At 37.3% G+C, this 20,448-nt stretch overlaps 1 protein-coding gene across 4 annotated transcripts in view; it reads left to right on the top strand.

Annotated features, from left to right (window-relative positions):
• The window catches only part of PCCA (propionyl-CoA carboxylase alpha subunit), a 345,017-nt gene that overhangs the window by 107,824 nt on the left and 216,745 nt on the right, over nucleotides 1–20,448 (top strand). For 3 of the 4 annotated variants that reach the window (XM_006101457.3, XM_023764923.1, XM_023764924.1), the window contains exon 8: nucleotides 12,049–12,085. The exons of the other annotated variant lie outside the window; for it this stretch is intronic. In XM_006101457.3, coding sequence (XP_006101519.1) covers nucleotides 12,049–12,085 — 37 coding nt within the window. The remainder of the gene's footprint in view (nucleotides 1–12,048; nucleotides 12,086–20,448) is intronic. 4 annotated transcript variants of the gene reach the window in all.

The raw sequence follows: 20,448 nt of genomic DNA, 5'->3' as shown, positions 1-20,448 counted from the left end.
TCAGGGGATCACTTGTAGTATATAAATGTCTACACTATGCTGTATACCTGAAACAAATAAATATTGAATGTCAACTGTAATTGAAAAATTAAAAAAACTCAAACATTGTGTGCAGTACTTAAGGAGTCTTCTGGAATGGTTTTTCTTATGTTTTGTTCTTGAATCATCCTTTTCATTTGGGAGAAACTAATGTTGTTTTAAAGTGTATTTCTCAAGTAGTCATCTGGTATCAGGTATTTGCCTTTATCAAGTTTTATTTTATTCAACATCTTGCTAACTCCATCTGTGGAATAAGAGCAGAGTGAAAAGTGTGCATCTGAAGCTATTGGAAGACAGGTTTGGGAATCCCATCCCACTTGTATGGCAAAGAATAACAAGCTGTAGACCCTGAATTCAAAGAATTTCAAGTCTCCACTGGGAGACCTACCTACAAATAGACAGGCAATTTAATACATTTTAATAATGCTGAGCTCAGAACGCATGGGGCCCATGAAGAAGGGGTATTCGGGGTATCATGGCAGATCTTCCAATGGAAGTGATAGCTAAGTGATACTTGAAGTCTGAGTAGTAATGAGTTAGCTAGAAAGTGAGGATGATGATGGAGACACAGCTCTGAGGTCAGTGAAAATTATCTTATTGTGAAAGCTTGGAGCTGAGGGACCGTGGGGGCTTTAAAAAACTGCTGGGATGCAGTGTGAGGGTCTGTAGTAAATGAGCTGGAGATAGAGTTAGGATCCAGATATGTATGACTTGAATGTTGTGCAACTGGGTTTGGAGGTTTATTTTTGTGGCTTTGGGAGCCTCTGAATGGAGAAAAGGTAAATGATAGAAACGTTAACATGATACAATTGTGGAATTAGAAAACTTACTTTGGTTTGTGATACAGGAAATGTACAGGAGCAGGTTGGTAGATGAATTAGAGTGCTCCTCCTTTAATCCAGGCAAGAAATGATAAGGGACCTAAAATAACGTATCAGGATGGAGCAAAGTAGATGGTGTGGAGAGAGATGGGGGAAGTTGAATCTATAGGATTATGTGGTCTGTTAGACAGCAGGAGTGAAGCAGAGGGAGGAATTATTAATGATTAAATTGCTGTACTGTATTTGATTATAATCCTTATCAGCATATCATCTTGGGGGCAATTCATTAAACTTGTCTTGAGTTCCTGTTGTCCTGAGAGAGAAAGTAATACTCATTTACATCTCAGAGCAGAGTATAATAATGTATTTGAACGAGGTTCGTAAAGTATAGTTTTAACGTAGTCATTGTTTTTATCACTCAGTTTGCCAGGTTTTAAGTTATTTTACATATTTATTTAATACTCACCCAAGGATATTTTTCCATTGTTTTTAGATAGAGTGGAAGAGTGGGGGTGGAGAAAGAAGGAGAAAGGAAAAGAGAAACATTGATGTGAGAGAGACACATCTATTGGTTACCTCCTGTACACGCCTTTGCAGAGCCAGAGATTGAGCTTTTAGCTGAGTTACATGTCCTTCTGGGAATTGAACCTGAGACCCTTTGGTGCGAGAGCTGATGCTCTAACCACTGACCCAAATTGGCCAGGACAGCTAATTACCCAGATTTAAAAAATGGTGCTCTTGCGTTAGCCAAAACAGTGGAATAACAAGAACAGAAACTAGTGTGAAGTAAATCATTAAAAAAAAACAACACAAAAATTGAAAAGCTGTGTCCTAGTAATTACAAAGTACAGTATCCCTTTTCTCTACTACCAAGAATAACTTCACTGATAATGCCACAAAGACTTTATAGTTTTGAAAAAAAATCAGTTATATTTACTGTGTTGTTTTGCAATTGTAGAAATATATAGTAAATTTTAGAAAGATTAAAAAATATATTAAAACAAAGTCTTCTGCTTGACTTGCAGTTATCTGGAAAACACAATCAGCTGAAACCTATTTCCTGAACCTGGGATCGTTGAAAGTTTTACTTTATATATGAATGCAGAATAGTTTGAAGATGCTTTTTGTGTACAGGTAGAGTTACCCATAGTGTTTTGAAACAGTAATTTGATTTGATTTTGCAAAAACAGTTGCGGATTTGTTCTAGAGCCAGCAGAGGAAAGTAAACTCCTAAGTAGCTTCCCATTAGAATGAGTAGCAGGACTCCCACCCAGTAAGTACAGAATTCAGGGTTGGTAAGTAGGCTGTACATAGTGAGAAAGAAGTATGGTCTGAATTGTGGACAGCAGAGTCAGTATTTGATACTAACATTACTGTGGAAATAAATGGGGTGTTTAGCATCAAGGAGATCTATTTGAATTTGCCTGTCTTTGTTATAGCTTTTGCTTCCCTGCCCACCAGCAATAATGAGGACCCAGATCATCTGAACCAGTGAAGTGCACTGGAGATGCATGCACAATTTTTTTTTTTTTTGCAGTATTGTAGTGCTAGTATTAGTTCTGTGTTATACAGGTTCAGAAGATGAATGATGACCACAGGATACACAACGAAGATCAGGCAGGCCATCACCCCAAACTACCAAGATTAGAAAGGAACAATCTTGGTAGTTTGGGATGGTGGCCTGCCCAATTTAAGATTGCCAATCTTAATTGAGTGTTCTAGTGTGTTTCAGCCTTAACTAATTTCATCTTTTCAATAACCCTGTGAGATAGATACTGTTATTATCTCCATCTTACAGATAAGGAAACCAAATCCCAGAGTGGCGCATGGGTAGGTAACTCGTTCACTGTCACAGAGCCAGTGTTGGGGCCCAGTTTTTCTACTCCAACACTTTTACTCTTAGCTGCTGGGCTTTGCTGCCTCCCAGGTGGGTTAACAAATATATTTGGCTTGCAGAAAATGCACCCGATTTTTGTGAGCTCCTTTTTGTATTTTTTTGTGCTCTACTTATTTGGTTTTAGCAACATCACCCATCCCTCTCAGCATGTCTCTATAAAACAGAATTTTTTACTGTTTGTTCTTGGGTTGGATGATAGAACTCACTCAATGTAAAGTATGCTGAAATCTATACTAATAAAAGGGCAATATGCTAATTAGACCACGTCGTCCGGACATCTGACTTCCTTCCGGACAGTGCCATGGTGGTGGGGGCCGAGACAGAGGCAGTTTGGGGCAATCAGGCCAGCAGGGGAGGGCAGTTAGGGGTGATCAGGCCAGCAGGGGAGGGCAGTTAGGGGTGATCAGGCAGGCAGAAGCAGTTAGGGGCAATCAGGTCGGCAGGGGAGAGCAGTTAGGGGTGAGATCAGGCTGGCAGGACAGGGCAATTAGGGGCAATCAGGCAGGCAGGCAGGTGAGCGGTTAGGAGCCAGCAGTCCCAGATTGCGAGAGGGCAGTTGGACATCCCCCAAGGAGTCCCTGATTGGAGAGGGTGCAGGCTGGGCTGAGGGAATCTCTCCCCCGCCCCCACCCTTGTGCATGAATTTAGTGCACCAGGCCATTAGTAGAGGAATAAAAGCAATAGTTACTGGTTCCATTGGCTTTTCCCCTCGTTTTCCATTTCTTGAACTGCTGTTTTGGAATTGTATAGCTTATTACTTTCCTGAAACCCTTTCCTCGTCAGTGTTTTGAAGTGTTCCACTTTAGACCCTAAGTGTGTCTTCCTTCAAAACAAAGTGGGATTACAGAATGAACCACAGGGATTTTTATCATTTAGTACAGTGACTTTCAACTTTTTTCATCTCATGGCACTCATAAACTAATTACTAAAATTTTGTGGCACACCAAAAGTGTGTTTTTTGCTGATCTGGACAAAAACATTTTTTTAAAATTCATTCACACTAGATGGCTATTGTTGTGTTGGCTGTTGTCATTTTTCTATTTGACAATCTAAGGCAGTGGTTCTCAACCTGTGGGTCGAGACCCCTTTGGGGGTCGAATGACCCTTTCACAGGGGTTGCCTAAGACCATTGGAAAACACATATATAATTATATATTGTTTTTGTGATTAATCACTATGCTTTAATTATGTTCAATTTGTAACAATGAAAATACATCCTGCATATCAGATATTTATATTATGATTCATAACAGTAGCAAAATTACAGTTATGAAGTAGCAACGAAAATAATTTTATGGTTGGGGGTCACCACAACATGAGGAACTGTATTAAAGGGTCACGGCATTAGGAAGGTTGAGAACCACTGATCTAAGGGAAAAGAGTTCAGTGCCCCTGACTAAATAGTCAGGTATTGCATGTTTTAAAAATTCTTGTGGAATAGCGGTTGAAAATTGTTGGTTTAGAAGAATAGAGTCATCTGATATTGTTGGACTGTTCCTTTTTTCTACCTCCCAATTTGAAGCCATCTTATCGCTAATACATTTTTCATTTTTTTGTAATTTTTCAAATATATTACTTTTGATATGAATCCAAAACTACTCTAAATACTTCGATTGAAAATTATGTAGGGGAGTCAGTAGCATCAGATTTGTTTTATTATATTAAAATTTTTGTATTGTAATTTTCTTCTATTTTTAAGGGGATTATTGCACCTGTAAGAAAAAATTTAAAGTAAATTATAGAATGTAATTCAATAATACTTGAACAGAACCCCCTTTTTAAATCCCTTTAGTATTTTCATATATTGATTGTATATCATATAATTATAAGCTCTGAGAACTGTCTTAAGAATTCTCTAAAGATAAGAGTGTTGAACAGAATCAGTTTTGCTTTATTTTCATACTAGAGGCCCGATTGGGTGGTGGTGGGGGGATCCCTCAGCCCAGCCTGCTTCCTCTCACAGTCCAGGAACCATCAGGGGATGTCCTACTGACGGCTTAGGCCCACTCCCCATGAGAGGCGACCAGGCTGATCAGGGAAAGGCGCCACCCCCGTCACCTCGCTGCTGCTGCCACTGCCGGCCGCTGCAGCTGCCAAGGTGTTTTCATCAACACGGACTCCAGTCCCTTCACCACAAAAAAATGACAACTTTCTTTAGGCATTTTCAAGATGTCTCTTTCATAGGATATGACATTTCTTTCATTTTTTTATACTCACCTGAGGACATTTTTCCATTGATTTTTAGAGAGCGTGGAAGAGAGAGGGAAAGACAGAGAGAAACATAAATGTGAGAGGCACACTTCCCTTGGTTGCCTCCTGCATGAGCCCTGACCTGGGCCCTGGCCAGGGAGGAGCCTGCAACCTAGGTACATGCCCTTGATCAGAATCGAACCCGGACGCTGTGGTCCGCAGGCTGAGGCTCTATCCACTGAGCCAAACTGGCTATGGCAGGATATGACATTTCTTACCCCCTCCATCAGTGGACCTTTGTTTTTTCCTCCAGGAGTGAGGTGGAAAAACCCCAGATCACCTTCTTGGATTCTTATTACCAAAGCAAGTGGTGTACCGCAAGCTTAGCCAATGAGCGGTCAGAAAAGGTGTTTTCTCTGCAGCTCCCAAGCAGAGGCAGGACTGCTGGCGCGCCGCAGCCATGGGGCTGCTGGGGGCTGGGCCCCACTGCGGGTTTGTGTCTCCGCTCCGGCCCCCTGCGTGTTGTTCGTTCCGGGGCCAGGTGCGGGCCGCCCTGTCTGTTTGCTCAGGCTCTGTGCCCACACCTGGCCCCTCCTCCTGAGCTGGTCGTGACCATTACAGTGTCCTGGCCTAATTTGCATATTATCTCTTTATTATATATAGAAGATATTGCCAAGTTGGATTTATGAAAAGGAATGATGCTTTGCTTTGAGGAAATGTATTTTATATAAATAAAGATCAAGTGTATTTGATAACATAAAGTTTAATACTTATTTCATATTTTTATTAAATCAATGAAGAAATTTAAAAATAAAGAAATCATAGTTGCAAATAAAAAAATAAAGTTTAATATCTATAAATTGAAATGAATCTGCTTTGTATTACTTTTTAGTATAACTTAAACTTGTAGCCCTTCTATTTGAACATTTATTGCCATGTAAAATTTGATTGTTTAAATTAGTGCAATATTTATTTTAAAATAGCAGGGTATCGCTATCTATATAATTTTTAAGAATAGGTTCTTTGAAACCTAACTTCCCAATTGTTGAAGTTGCGTGATGCAATGAAGAAAGTGCTTGATTGAGAATTAAAAGGCCAGGGTAAATATTGGGCTTGGTCTTTTGCCCATTGTCAACAATATTTTATGGAAAGTACTTTGTTTTAAACTGAGGCCAAAACCCAAGCCCTTGAGCCCCCGCCCTGAACTACTGTGTGGTATTTCCTTCTCTATATCATTAGATATGTGAATTTGAACAAGCCACTACATCTCCTTGGTATAAGTTGACTCGCTTATAACATTGATGCTCTGGAGATGAGTAGTTGTAACATTGGCATTGGAGTAGAACATTTAAGAGATTGCCTTATCATAGCAGACTTATTTCTGTGGTAGCTGATGGATAGTTGTTTATTCATTCAACAAATAATGTGTTGATTGTGTTGATTTGCTAAGCTCTGGGGATTCAATAGAGAGCGAGACAGAGCTAGTCATTGCTCTCATGGAGATTAAGAGTAACAGGGGCTGTCATAATTGAAGGACAGAGTGTAATGTGGTCATACAGCAATGGCATCCAACCGGATGTAGGACTGGAAAGGCTTTCTAAAGAAAGTGACATTAGGTGCATCCTGAAGCATGCACCCTGAGTTTAAGAGAAAAATTGTAATTTTTCTCTCACTTAGACTACTGCTTCCTACCTGGGACTACTCACATTCTCCTGCCTCTGTCTAAACTATTCATTTGTTATTCCTTCATTCCATCCCTCATTCAACAACAGTTTATTGAATAACTGCTGTGCGCACTGTTCTAGGCATTTGAAATATATCACTGAACTAACTAGATAGAGATTTCTGCCTTCATGGAGCTTACATTTTAATGGGATAGGGAGGTAGGAAATACACATAGTAATAATATTATATGCTAAAATTTTTCAAAATGCAGACAGAGTGAGGCTTCATTTCCTGCTTTTAGACTGAAGTTCAGTCTTTTTAATGTGGCCTGTGAGGCCTGCTTAACTCTACTGTAGGCTCATTCTTCAGGCCAGCCATGCTGACTTCTATCATACTTTTATTCCTTAGGCCTCCTTTCAGAGTCACTATGTCTGAAAAGTGTCCTGGAACTCTGATTTTGAATTAGAGATCCCCTGCTGTCATAAGCCCTCTCTACTTCTGTATAACATGCATCGCAATAATGATTTTTTTTTTTAGTTGCTGTGCAATCATAGTTAAAGTCTGTCTTTTCCACTAGACTGTAAATTACAGGAGGGCTGGGAGTGTGCCTTTCTTTTTCCCTCCCGTGTCTTCAGGTCCTACTGTATGGCATATAGTAATAGAGTTGGTTTGGTGAAAGGAGGTAGAAGAGAAGGGAGTTTCTGACAGAGCCTAGTAGGATGTGTAAAGGCTGGGGAGAGGCCTGGGCTCTGCGGTAGGGAGTAAAGTGCAAAGTTGATATTGACGGGGTGAAACTGGTGGCCCAGGCAGGATCAAGTATTTACACCAGGGTAAGAAGTTTAAATTTGGTTTTAAGGCAGTGGGGAGCTATGGAAAATTTAAGCAGATTTTTGAAATACTAGTTTGTTTTGATAACATTTGTTGCCGTGGAAATCATTAATTAGATAATTTTGACAACACCTTTAAGTGTGATTGATTTAATTTTTAAATTATGAAAGTAGTTTGAAGTATGAAATTTTGATCTTTATGCTGTAAGTTTTTAATGCGTATCTGAGGTTATACAAGGATAAGTAAAAGTTCCTTTCTTTCCTCAACTGCTTTCAAGTAGTAACTAAAGCTGAGTTTTTTGTTTGTGCCCATATGCAAGTTTTTATGAGCATCCAAATGTGTTTTTCTCTGTCTTAATGTAGATATGGTCATACTGTATCTATTACAGATAACTTTCTTTCCATTCTACAATACATATTAAATTTTGCATATATTTAGAATTTTCTTTTTTCCTTGAATAACAAAACTTATTCCTTATTTATGCATCTGCAGGTTGACTAAAATGTATTTCTGCTTAATTTAAAAAATTGTAATTTTCAATGACAGTTTTCATTCAATATTATTTTGTATTCGTTTCAGGTATATGGCATAGTGGTTAGACAAGCATATACATTACAAAGAGATTCCCCCAATAAATCTAGTACCCACCTGGCACCAGACATAGTGATTATAATATTGACTGTATTTCCTAAACTGTGAGATACTTTACATCCTTGTGAGTATTTTATAACTACCAATTTATACTTCTTAATCCCTTATAGAATTATCTTCTTATAATATTGACTGTATTTCCTATACTGTGAGATACTTTACATCCCTGTGAGTATTTTGTAACTACCAATTTATATTTCTTAATCCCTTGTAGAATTATCTTCTTAAAACTTAAACCTGAGTCATCATTCCTCTGTATAGAGCCAAGGCGTTTGGAACTCTACCAAATCCCCTCAGTGCCTGCCAGAACGGGCCAGGCGTTCTGCCTCTGTGTTATCCTGCCACTTCCTTACTGTGCTTCGGTTTCACCTCTTGGGTCTTTTTTTCTTTCTAGAACGTATTACGTGCCTGGATAATTTAGGGTTTTTGTACATATTGTTCCTTTTGTCTAGGTTCTTTTCTTCTAAATCTTCCCATGGTGTGGTGGCTAGCTGTTGTTTTTGTAGGAGTGCAGAATTTATTATCTCCAGGTTTTAATTTGAATTTTACTTAGGAAGGACCCTTTCTGAGCAGTTTATATAAAAGTTCCTCCCGCTCACTCTCTCCCTTAGTACTGTTTGTTTCCATGTAATTCAATTTCCATGGAAATTGAATACATGTAATTTAATACATGTAATTGAATACATGTAATTTCCATGTATTTCAATTCTCAATTAATTTGTTTACTCTTTTCCTCTCATTAGGCTGTAAGTTTCACAAGGGCAACAACTATTTCATGTGGTATTTGGGCAGTAAATATTTACTAAATCAATGAGTAAATAGATGAATAAGAATGCATGGATCAATCTCATTTTTTTAAAGGCTGTGTAATATTCCATTTTATATATGTACCAAATAAGGTACCAGTTCCTTATTGAAGGCCTTGTTTTTCTGATTTTTAAAAAAAATTTTTTATCTTAGTTGTTGAAAGTGTTACAGATCTACCCTTTGTTTCTTTTGTTTTCCCATTGACCCCCTCCCCACGCTCCCCCCGCCCCCCCCCCAGGCCTTCACCAGACTATTGTCTGTGTCCCTGTGCTATGCATATAAGTTCCCTGGTTAATCTCTCCCCATTTTCTTTTCTAATCGGAACACCACCAATAAAATGAAAATAATGAATGTTTGCATACCTCTTCGTGTGTGTGTGTGTGTGTGTGTGTGTGTGTGTGTGTGTGTGTGTAGGGTAACTTATAAAAAAAGAAATTGCTGGGATGAAAGACGTATGTCCTCAAGTTTTTGATAGATACTAACAATTTCTTTTGAAAAAAATTGCCCCATTTTATACTATATCAGTAGTGAGTGTGATGCTTGTTTACCTTCAGGTCATCACTGCTTGCTCTTACCAAACTTTGACAGATGAAAAGTGCCTCTCGTTGCTTCAATTTGTATCTCTCTCTATAACTATAACAAAAGTTGAACATATTTTATATATTATCCTTTTAGATTTTATTTTATGTAAACTTAATATTTAATTATTTGCTCATATTTCCTGATGATTTTTGGTCTTTTTTTATTGATTCTAATTTTTTATTAAAATTTTTTTTCTGCCTATAGCCGTATAAGGAAGTTATACTGTATGATATTTCAGTTAGTGTCATTGAGTTTAGAGCTACATGGTCCTTTTTGTCTCTTTAAAATTAGCTTTATATAGCCCAATAATAAAACCAAATGTGCTGAAGAATGTATTGGAGCTGAGTGTATTTAATAGTTTATTGTTGAAACTGATAATAGATTTTTAATGTCCAGTCTATAATATGTCCTCAATAAAACATTTTTGGATGAATGAATGACAAGTGAAAAGTCGATTTTTAAGGTAGTTTGATTTCACTTGGAAGTTCACTTATTAGAATTTGCTTTTCATAGTAAGAAAACTTAAGCAATAGTGATTAGTTGAAAGATAAGATTTTTGTGTGACAGTGTATAGAAGTGTTGGATTTGTGGCAGTTAAAGAATGTTTAGAAGATTTGCTATGTATAAACATATCTTTTTATATACACACATTCATAATACGTATATACTATATACTCAATGCTAAAATATAACTAATGAATTCTAGGAATTATCTTTTAGCATCTGCCTTATCTCTCAAGGTAACGAACTTTTTAGACAGCAGTTGATTTTCTCTCAGAATATCTTTTGCAAATAAATATACTATTACACTTCTGAAAGAAAAGACTTGTTTCAAGTTTCCTTCTCGGCTTCTTACAATCCAGTCTCCATCGGCCAGCACTCTTCCTGTATTTTGTTCGCGAGGCACTAATTGTCCGCATTTGGCAGGTTTAACACTTCCTGACAGAGAGGCTATTAAGGGGAAGTATTCTCCAATAACTGTCACTGGCTCCAACAAAGAACCTTCCAACTCAATGTGTGGAAACCACTAACATTCTTAAATGACCCTTTTCATGATTTTTATACCTTTAACCTAAAATTTGGAGAATGTAGGGTCAGCAAAAACAGCAAGGTGTAATAAAGCAGTAAACCTTGATTTTTTGGGGGGAAGGGCGTAGAATGGGAGGTATAGATTTATCTCTGACTTGAAAACAATTGTTATTTGGAAAATCTCATTAGCAGATGTGACTGCTTCGAGTAAAAAAAAAAAAAAAGACTTAAAACTGATGTCGCTTTCAGGACTGCTTTGAACTTAACAAGCACCTATTTGTGGAGCAGACTGGCTAATGAAAGGAAATTAAATTTTTCTGACAACTTCCCCTGCCAACCTCCTTATTCAGGGGGATGTTATTAGGTACTGAAGACTTTTAAAGAAGATTTTTTTTATTAGACATAAATGAACCAGTTATAAACATCCCCTGCTCCCCCTTTTGGGGAAGGATTCTGATTTGGTTACTCTACATTTTTAAAGTATTTCCTTAAAAGCTTAAAAAATGCCTTTCCTTTAATATTTTAAAGTTATTTTCTAAAAAATTCAGGCATGCTTACCAGTTAGTGGTTTCAAAAAATTATTGTCATTCCTTGTGATAGTTAATGTCACTGATTTATAAAAAAAAGTTAAATTTACTAGGAGGATGTATTTAACACCTTCTTTTCAGCTTTCTCTTTGTTGTTATATGGGGAAATGTTTCAAGAATGTCCTAAGTGAGGCATGTTAGGTGAGAGTTAATGATCAATGAAATGGTTTAGATTCAAGGGAAGGTTTTGTCTTTTCAGTGGTATTAGTTGATTAACAGTAATTAATCCTTACATTCATAAACTTTTACCTTGTACTGTTTTGGAATGCATTTTCTTTTCTTGGCTTTTTGAAAGTTTTCCCCCCACTGGTTGGTTTGTTGAATTTCTGTTTTTTAAAGATAAAATAGTGAAAAGGTATGAAATAAAAAAGAAGAAAGAAAAAGTAATGGATATTTCTAAAGGATTTTTTTTTTTTTTTTTTTTTGGTGGTGGGGGGGACGACGACGATGACAATTGGTAATTCCTATAGATACTGGGAGTTTACTTTTTTATTTCTGGAAAATCTATTGAGCTTCTCCCTAACAATAGAGAATCAACTCCCCCTGCTGACAGAATCTAGGAAAACATGACATATAAATATCAGAGAGACAAAAACAAGCTGGCTGTGGACAAGCTTTAATGATCTGATTTATGATTTAGTATTGATTGTAAACATCTAAATTCTGCCGTTAAACTTCAGCAACTGCACCAAATCATTTGGCAATTCTGGTAGTGCTTCCTGCCAGCTCATTTCAAACTGCTTTGAGTTTCTTAATATAATAATGATGAGGTAAAATTTACATTCCACTTATGGTATTAATTTTACATTTCTCTGAATGAAAAGAGTTAGAAGGTTGTAAAATTGAACATTAAATGAATCAGAGGAGACAGTGGTGCAATATATGACTGCCCTAAAGACATTGTGCAATGGCTGATGGGATTAATGTTGGGTCTCATTTCCTGCTTTTACAGGATGCAGATGAAGCTGTCAGGATTGCAAGGGAAATTGGTAAGTTCTTAAATGAACTTTGGTAGAGTTTCTATGTCTTTTAAAAGATATGGCTGAGTAAATATGTAATAAGAAATTCCCATAGAGCAAAAAATATTTGAATAGTTTAGGTTTCTGATTAGTTGTCACTCTGGAAGAATTTATCTGCCGAATTACCATATTCTATTATTAAAGTGAACTTAAAGAGTAATTTGACCTTAATTATAGCTCTTTTATTAGATGAAATCACTGACTAATTAAAAGAAGGAATTGTCTTAAGAATTCTTGAGCTTGAATGTAATGTAAATTTATATGTACGGAATTAAATGAAACTTATTTAAAGTTAAGGACATATATGGTTAAAACAAAGATATCATGTTTAACAAGGCTCTTTTTTGTTTTTCCTAAGATATTAAATATCACCAATTTTGCTAGGAAAGAGAAAATAGAATGTGAGAAGTTAGAACTGAGTATTCTAAATTGGAGTAAAAGGTAAACTGAAGGACATTTTAATGACTATTTAACTTGGCTGTTTTAGGCATAATTATACCAGGGCAGTGTTTCTCAACTCTGTATTTTCAAAAATATTCTTGGAGCTCATGACTATTTTATTTTTTAAATGCTAGCTAATTAAGGAAATGTATGAGGGTACATTGCTATCGAGGATTAGCAAGGCAACGAAATAACTAGTTTTATTAATCAAATTACTATTTTGTACTTGATAGATATTTGCAGATATGAGAGAAATTAGACAATACTTGCTAGTCAGGAATTCACAGCATCTTATTAGCATTCCTACACTGATAGGGCCAAGTTTTGTAGCCTCCCACATGAACATTTCTTTAGTTCTGTTTTCTCATTAAGATTGATCATTTAGACTTATTTTATTCATTTGGAGAGCATTTGATTTGGCAAAGTTTACATAGTTGTGATTTGCAGAAATATCTTCTTGGTTTGAAAGTGACCACTTTTATTAGTAAACTAGAGGCCTGGTGCCTGAAATTCCTGCATGGGTGTGGTTCCTAGGCCTGGCCTGTGATTGAAGCGCGAGCGTCTGGCATGGAAGGGCAGGTCCTAGTTGACCTCTGGGCCCTGGGCAGCACCTGGGCCTCTGGGCCCCCATGTGCCCCCCTCCGCCTGAGTCACGGTGACCGAGTCCCCCCGCGGAGATGCGATGAGCACGGCTGGATGCCGCGGGCCAGGGTGCAGCGTGGGCCTCTGGGCCGCATAACGGCGCCGCATGGAAGCCGGATGGGTAGCATGCTCTCTCCCGGCCAGCCTCGCAGACCGGCTCCTGCACGAACCCACAGGGAGCCCGACCGACCCCTGTGTGGTCCCAATGGCTGTGGCCCAGTTCACCCAGAAGAGGCCACATGGGTGTGGGGCAGGCTCCTCATGGTCGCCTGTCACCTGAGCATTGGGGCTTCCCTGGAGCACGAGCCCTGGTGTCCTGGGGGAGGGTAGCAGGGGGAGTGAGAGCGAGCTCAGTGGACACCCCGCATTCTCACCGCACCTTCATCCCCATCACCCCTGCCCCAGGTAACCAGAGAGAGGTTGCAGTCCCCTGCCCAGGTGCTGCAGGAAGTTGGTCGCCGCCACCCACCCCCAGTTTCCTGTCCCAGCCTGGGGCCTGGCCCCGATCTGCTGATTACTGTCTGCGGGGTGATTGGTGGGGCCATCAGGCCCCCACTTGCACCTGCCTTGGCCTGGCGCCGCCCACTTACCTGCTCCACCATCCCACTGCAGTCCTGCTCTCCTAGGGGCCCATTGGGGCCGGCAGTGCCTCCACTGCCGCCTGCTGCCAGCACTGCGTTGCCGATGCCCGCCATGTTCCGAGACACCCCCTGGTGGTCAGCACACGTCATAGCGAGCCGTCAAACTCCTGGTGGAACAATTTGCATATCAGGCTTTTATTATATAGGATATATTCTTTACAATAGGGACAGGTAAGCTTATCAGTTCTTCAATGATCTAAAAAAATATTTGGCTTGTTGCATCTTGTTTCTGGTTGGGTTTGGCTAAATTATTTGGCGTTGGCTCATAGTTACATGTGCTTTGTTGTTAGTTTGTTTTGAAAACATTTACCTTAATAATACAGGTCCTGGATTTAAGAGTAGACCCTAGAAAATCATATTTTGTCTGAGTAAAATGTCTCGTCACCAGTCATTTCTTCAGGCTCATCAACATTTTCAAAAAGCATTTCAGTTCTTCATAGGAAGATCTGCTAGATTGCTGAAGAAGTTGGACTGCATGGAACTGATTTGTGGGGTTTTTTTTGTTACTTTTTGTTATTTTTTGAGGAAATCAAAAGCTTCTCTCTGGTTTGAAATCACTGGCATTCCTCAGAGCCTAAGAGGCATGCAGCATACCTGCTGGCTTTTGAGGAGACTTTCCTAGAACAACTTCATTTCATGTATACTTTCCGATTTCAAAGTTCATCTTTCTAATTCTAGTTTAGACACTGTTGTTACTATCTACATAATGGATATAATATACTATTATCACAATAGTATCTACATAAAATGGGCAATCGTTGGAGGAATTTGGAGAAATAAAAATGGGTGAGAAGAAAATCTTGAATTACATTGGCATGCCACATTTTAAATTATGAATCTTCAATTCTTGAGCATTTCCTTTGTGTAAATGGCAGGCTCCAGATTGGTTTGCTTGTTTTCATGTCTTGTCTTCCACTTTTTCAAAATAATCAGTGACCTTTAAAATAACCAGTGAGTCATGATGGGACTCTGACCAATTCTCATCGCTTGGTTTTTCTCCCTTAATATTTAATGCTGTGCTTTACTCACCTTTCAGATTTTCACTACTGGTTCAATCTAAGGCTCTTTTCTTTATATTAGGACACATCCTTGATGACTCCTTTTTTCCTATCTTCTAATTCTTCCCCAGTTACTCCTTCCCATTTGTAAAATAAATGGTTGCAATCATGGTTATTAAGTATATGAGTGCTAGTGTTTTGCTTATGCTGAAAGAAAGGGAAGCCATACAGTTTGAAGTGAAATAAGACATAATAAAGAACCAGGGTCATCAGCTTTATAAATCTTTTGGAATTTCCCTGAATTACCACGGAAACCTCCCATAAAACCTTTTTTCTCAAGTGCCAGCTTCCAACAGAAATGAATTACTTATTATTAAAGTCTCTTGGTTTTCTGAATTGTTTTGGTGATTCGTCAGTTTTGTTTCCTACTAATTTCATTGAGATATATCACATTTTAACTACACATGATTTCGATGAGCCTTTGTGATTTCATCTTAACAGATGAATTGATCATTGCTTCCATGGGAAATACTAGTATATTCCTAGTTCTAAACAAGTTGTGGATTGTCCATGTGTCAGAGCTACTTGTAAATTTCTCTGTTTTACTTCTTTCTGTGTTACATGGTAAAATAAAATTGATCATCTTTTACATGGCCCCTTCGCTCTGATGTCTTTACTTCTTTTCTGGAAACAAGAGAAGTAAATCTATTCTGCCAAAGGAGGAAACTAACTGCATTGAGCATTGATGAATTAGGTGTCTTTTACATAATAGTAGCTCTTGTTTATGGAGCATTCTTTCCCAGTGGAAGGCACTTTGCGAATGTTATTTCTAATGCTAATTCTTGGGTTAATTATTTTCATTTACATTTGAGTAACTAAGGATTAGAAATGGTAAGTAATTTGCTCAAGGTCACTGGACTACTGAGTGGTGGGCCTGCTTGAAATTTAGGTTAATTTAGCTCTAAAAACCATGGATTTTTCATTATACTTTAGCTAAACTAATGGGATTAAAGGATGATAGCTAAAACTTTGTTTAAAATACTGTAAAGGAGTTTAGCATGTTATATGTGGAATTCAAGAAACAGACAGTCTCTTATCACTGACGGGGTGTGAGACAGTTAAGACTTAATATGTTACTTCCAAATACTTGTTCTTTGGCCTTTCTTGTCTTTTTCATTCTCTTTCCTCATTTTTTCTTTGACCTCTCTAAGTTTAAAGATAGAGGACTCTTGATCCTCAGTTTATCTTTAACCCCATAGATAGACAACAGAAATCAGTGAGCTTGATTTGCATTAAAGTTTGATCTTTTTACTGGATCAAAGGCCAAAATTGATTCTTAAAAGGAAAAGAAATTCTAAATCTAAAACCTGTCCTTTAACAATTTCCAGATTATTCGCATTCTTTTCTTTTGCCTAAAATCACAAATCATGCCTAATTTAAATATTTTTGATCCTCAGGTCTACCATGCTCCAAACCGGCTTCTTCTATAGCTTCTACATCTCATTAAATGTCACTTCGTTCACTCAGTGACTAAAACCCAAGTTCTATCCTAGTGCCTTTCTTCCTGTCATTCTATTATCAATCCGTCAATAGATACTGTCATTCTTCACTCAAAATATCTCTCATACTCACTGCTCACTATCTTTACTACCAACACTCTATTCCAAACTACCATTGTCCTTGCAGGGACTGTACTTTTTCTTAAACACTTCAAAGCCATTCTTCACATAGCAGTCAGTGTGATATTTTAAAACTCTAAATAATAGGGACACATTTATCTCATTTCACCCCATCCCTTCTTTAAAACCTCTAATGGCTTTTCATTGCACTAAGATAAAATAAAAATTCCTTACCCTGACTATAAATCTTTAATTTGTGCCCTAACCGGTTTGGCTCAGTGGATAGAGCATCGGCCTGCAGACTGAAGGGTCCTAGGTTCGATTCCGGTCAAGGGCATGTACCTTGGTTGTGGGCACATCCCCAGTAGGGAGTGTGCAGGAGGCAGCTGATAGCTGTTTCTCTCTCATGGATGTTTCTAACTCTATCCCTCTCCCCTCCTCTCTGTAAAAAATCAATAAAATATATATATAAAAAATCTTTAATTTGGCACCTCCCTTCTCTCCAATCTACCTTCCTTCTACTGTACTTTAGTCACACTGGCTTTCTTGAACACACCCAATTTCAGGGCCATAGAATTTTTTTTTTTTTTTTTTTTGGTAGGAAGGGAGCCTGGAATACTCTTGCTGATGTCCTCACATGAATGGCTCCTTTTTACCTCTTGGCTTAAATGTTAATGTCTTTGAGAGAAGATACTCTAATATTGCCACATGATCATTCTATCACACCTATATTATAAACTGCTGCATAGTATTTATTGACTTATGAATATATATTTTTCTTGTTTGTTAACTTTTTCCTCAATATATTATTTTGAAAAATTTCAACCATAAGACATTTTGAAAGAAGTTTACATTGTGTACCTGTATACCCAACACCAAGATTCTACTATTTATCTTTTGCTAGATTTGCTTTATCACTTAATCTATCCATTTGTTAATTCATCTTAATATTGGTGCATTTCAAAGTACATTTCAGTTATTAGTGTGCATCCCAATAAATACTTCAACATAAATATCATGAACTGAATTCAATATTTCCATCAAATTTTGTTATCTCAAGGAGAAGTTTGTATATAGTAACATGAACAAATTTTAAGTCTGTATGTTTGTTTTGATAGATGTATCATCCGTATAGTCCAAAACCCCACCAGCATATTGAACATGATGCCACTCCAGAGAGTCCCCTCATCCTCCTTACAAGTTAATCCTCATACTCTTCCCTCACCCTTCCTCCCATGTCCAGAGGCATTTCTAAATACTTTTATTATCCCCAAAAGAAACCCTGTATCCATTAGTATTCACTACTTATCTCCCTTGTCCCTGGCAACCACTAATTTACTTTTTGTCTCTATGGATTTATCTATTCTGGTTATTTCATATAAATGGAATCATACATGTGACCTATGTCTAGTTTTTTTTCACATAGAGTTCATCATGTTTTATCATGTATCAGTACTTCATTCCTTTTTATGATTGATTAATAATCCATGTATGTGTATATATAGCATTTTGTTTATTCATTCACCTATGGAATGGCATTTGGGCCATTGCCACTTCTAGACTATTGGAAATAGTGCAGCTCTGAACATGAGTGTACATACATTTGTTTTTAATTTTTTTTTCTGGTCTTTGTAGAAGTGCTGGGTTATATGGTAATTTTATGTTTAATTTTTTGAGGGACCATCAAAGTTTTTTTGTTTTTGTTTTTGTTTTTTTGATAGCAGATGAACCATTTTACATTACTACCCGCAATGTAAGAGGGTTTCAGTTTTCTCAATCCTTGCCAATAGTTTCCTTCCTCCTCCCTCCCTCCCTCCCTCCCTCCCTCCCTCCCTCCCTCCCTGCCTCCCTCCCTCCCTTCCTTCCTTCCTTCCTTCCTTCCTTCCTTCCTTCCTTCCTTCCTTCCTTCCTTCCTTCCTTTTTTAATATTGTGGTCATGCAGGTGTGTGTGAAATGATATCTCACTGTGGCAGATAGCATGATAAAAAAACATCATCCAACTATAGTATACTGTCAATAAGAAACTCACTATAGATTCAGAGGCAGAAATAAATTAAAAGTGAAAGGATGGAAAGAAATACCCCATGCAAGTAATAACTAAAAGAGAGCTGGAGTGGCTATATGAATATCAGACAAAATAGACTTTAAGTTTAAAACTGTTGAAAGAGACAAAGACATTACATACTGATTATTATAAACATACTATTTTAAACATATAAACAGCGAAGACCAAAAATCTATGAAGTAAACATTGACAGAATTGAAAGGAGGAATAGACAGTGCTACAAAACAGTTGGAAAGTTCAATTTCACACTTTAAATAATGGAGAGAACATCCACAGAGCAGATCAATAAGGAAATAGAGATCTTGAACAACACTAAAAACCAATTAGACCTTACAGATATGTATATAGAACATCCAACAAGAGAATACACATTTTTTTTCTCAAGTAACTATTTATTAAAAGGAAAAGTGAAAGAGTGAATGATTCAGAATTTTTAGAGGAAAGGAGAAAAATAACATCAAACTGGAGAAACATCTCATAAAGTATGTTCCTTATATTGCAATGTTATTGGGTCTTAGTTTGATTGGGAAATAACTCCTTTTCCCTTTTGTTGAATTATCTTAATGAATTGCTTTTCTCTTAAAATAGTGTGGGATTACTTGCATTAAATAAATTATTTTTTCTTTGCAAGTGATTGTTTTATATTTATTTAGTTAATATCTTATAGTAAAATTGCTCATGTGTTGGTTTCCTTTATATTTCTATTACTTAAGACAATAATCATCACATAATATATATTCAGCAAGTGGTTATTCAGTGAATGAATTCAGATAGAAATATATGTGTAAGATTATAAGTTAATTAAGTATAATCACACATTTTAAAGATTTTTTTTCACAACATTTGTTGATAATAATTTGACAATAATTTTTTAAAGCCCTCCTCCCCCCTTAATCTCTAGTTTTGTAATGGAGATACCTGGGAAGAGCATGAATATTAAGTATAAACTCTCAGCACATAGAGAATAATAATAAAAAAAAAATCTAAGATCATTCAAATAAATTTACTATGTGCTTTTTAATGACCAGTGCTATTCAATTCTTGTAGGCTGTCCTTGGATTCATTAGGCTGGATTAATGGAAGTTTTTTAGGACTCTAAGATTCAAATGTATGAGAGTCTTTTACTGAACATTATATCTTGACATTAACCTATGGTAGTGACACCCCTCATGTTTTGCAAGTTAGGTTCTCCTTTATGTTTCTTCTTGATATTAGTCTTCTGACTGCCTTGACCTCTGTCTCTGATTAATGTGTAAGAACAGGGACATCCTTTCTTCTCTGCCCTGGCTGTTTTCCTTTTGGAATGGTATAGCAATAACAAAAGTTGCATGTTTTTTTTTTTATATAGAAGAATAAATTGTTAATATTTTAGAAGGATAAAAATACTTGGCTATGCCCTGAAATCTTTTATTTTCTCTATTTCATGCTGCTTAGAAAATTTTTCACATGTATATAACTCTGTGGTTAAAGACATATTGAAGAAACCTTTGGAAAAAATATATAATTTATACCCTTTTTACAATCATATCCTGTTAATTTATTTTCCAATTTAGTCCTCAGTAGAAGATATCTTTGATAGTCTAAGAAGATTTAATAAGAAATGATTAAGGACAACTATGTTGAAGAAAATAGTGTTAAAGTGTTATTTTTGTGTGCGTGTGTGAATTATATTAAAGAATGAGTTTTTTATTTTGCTGTTTTCCTATTATTTAAGTAACTAGAGGCCCGGTGCACGAAATTCATGCGGGGGGGGGGGGGCGTGTTTTCTCTCAGCCCAGCCTGCACCCTCTCCAATCCGGGACCCTTGGGGGATATCCAACTACCAGTTTAGGCCCGATCTTGGGGATTGGGCCTAAACCGGCAGTTGGACATCCCTCTCACAATCTGGGACTCTGGCTCCTAACTGCTCACCTGCCTGCCTGCCTGA

Source organism: Myotis lucifugus, unplaced genomic scaffold, assembly GCF_000147115.1.
Source record: "Myotis lucifugus unplaced genomic scaffold, Myoluc2.0 scaffold_363, whole genome shotgun sequence".
NCBI lineage: Eukaryota > Metazoa > Chordata > Mammalia > Chiroptera > Vespertilionidae > Myotis > Myotis lucifugus.
The sequence above is the reverse complement of the archived record's forward strand: the minus strand, read 5'-3'. Positions and strand labels throughout refer to the sequence as shown.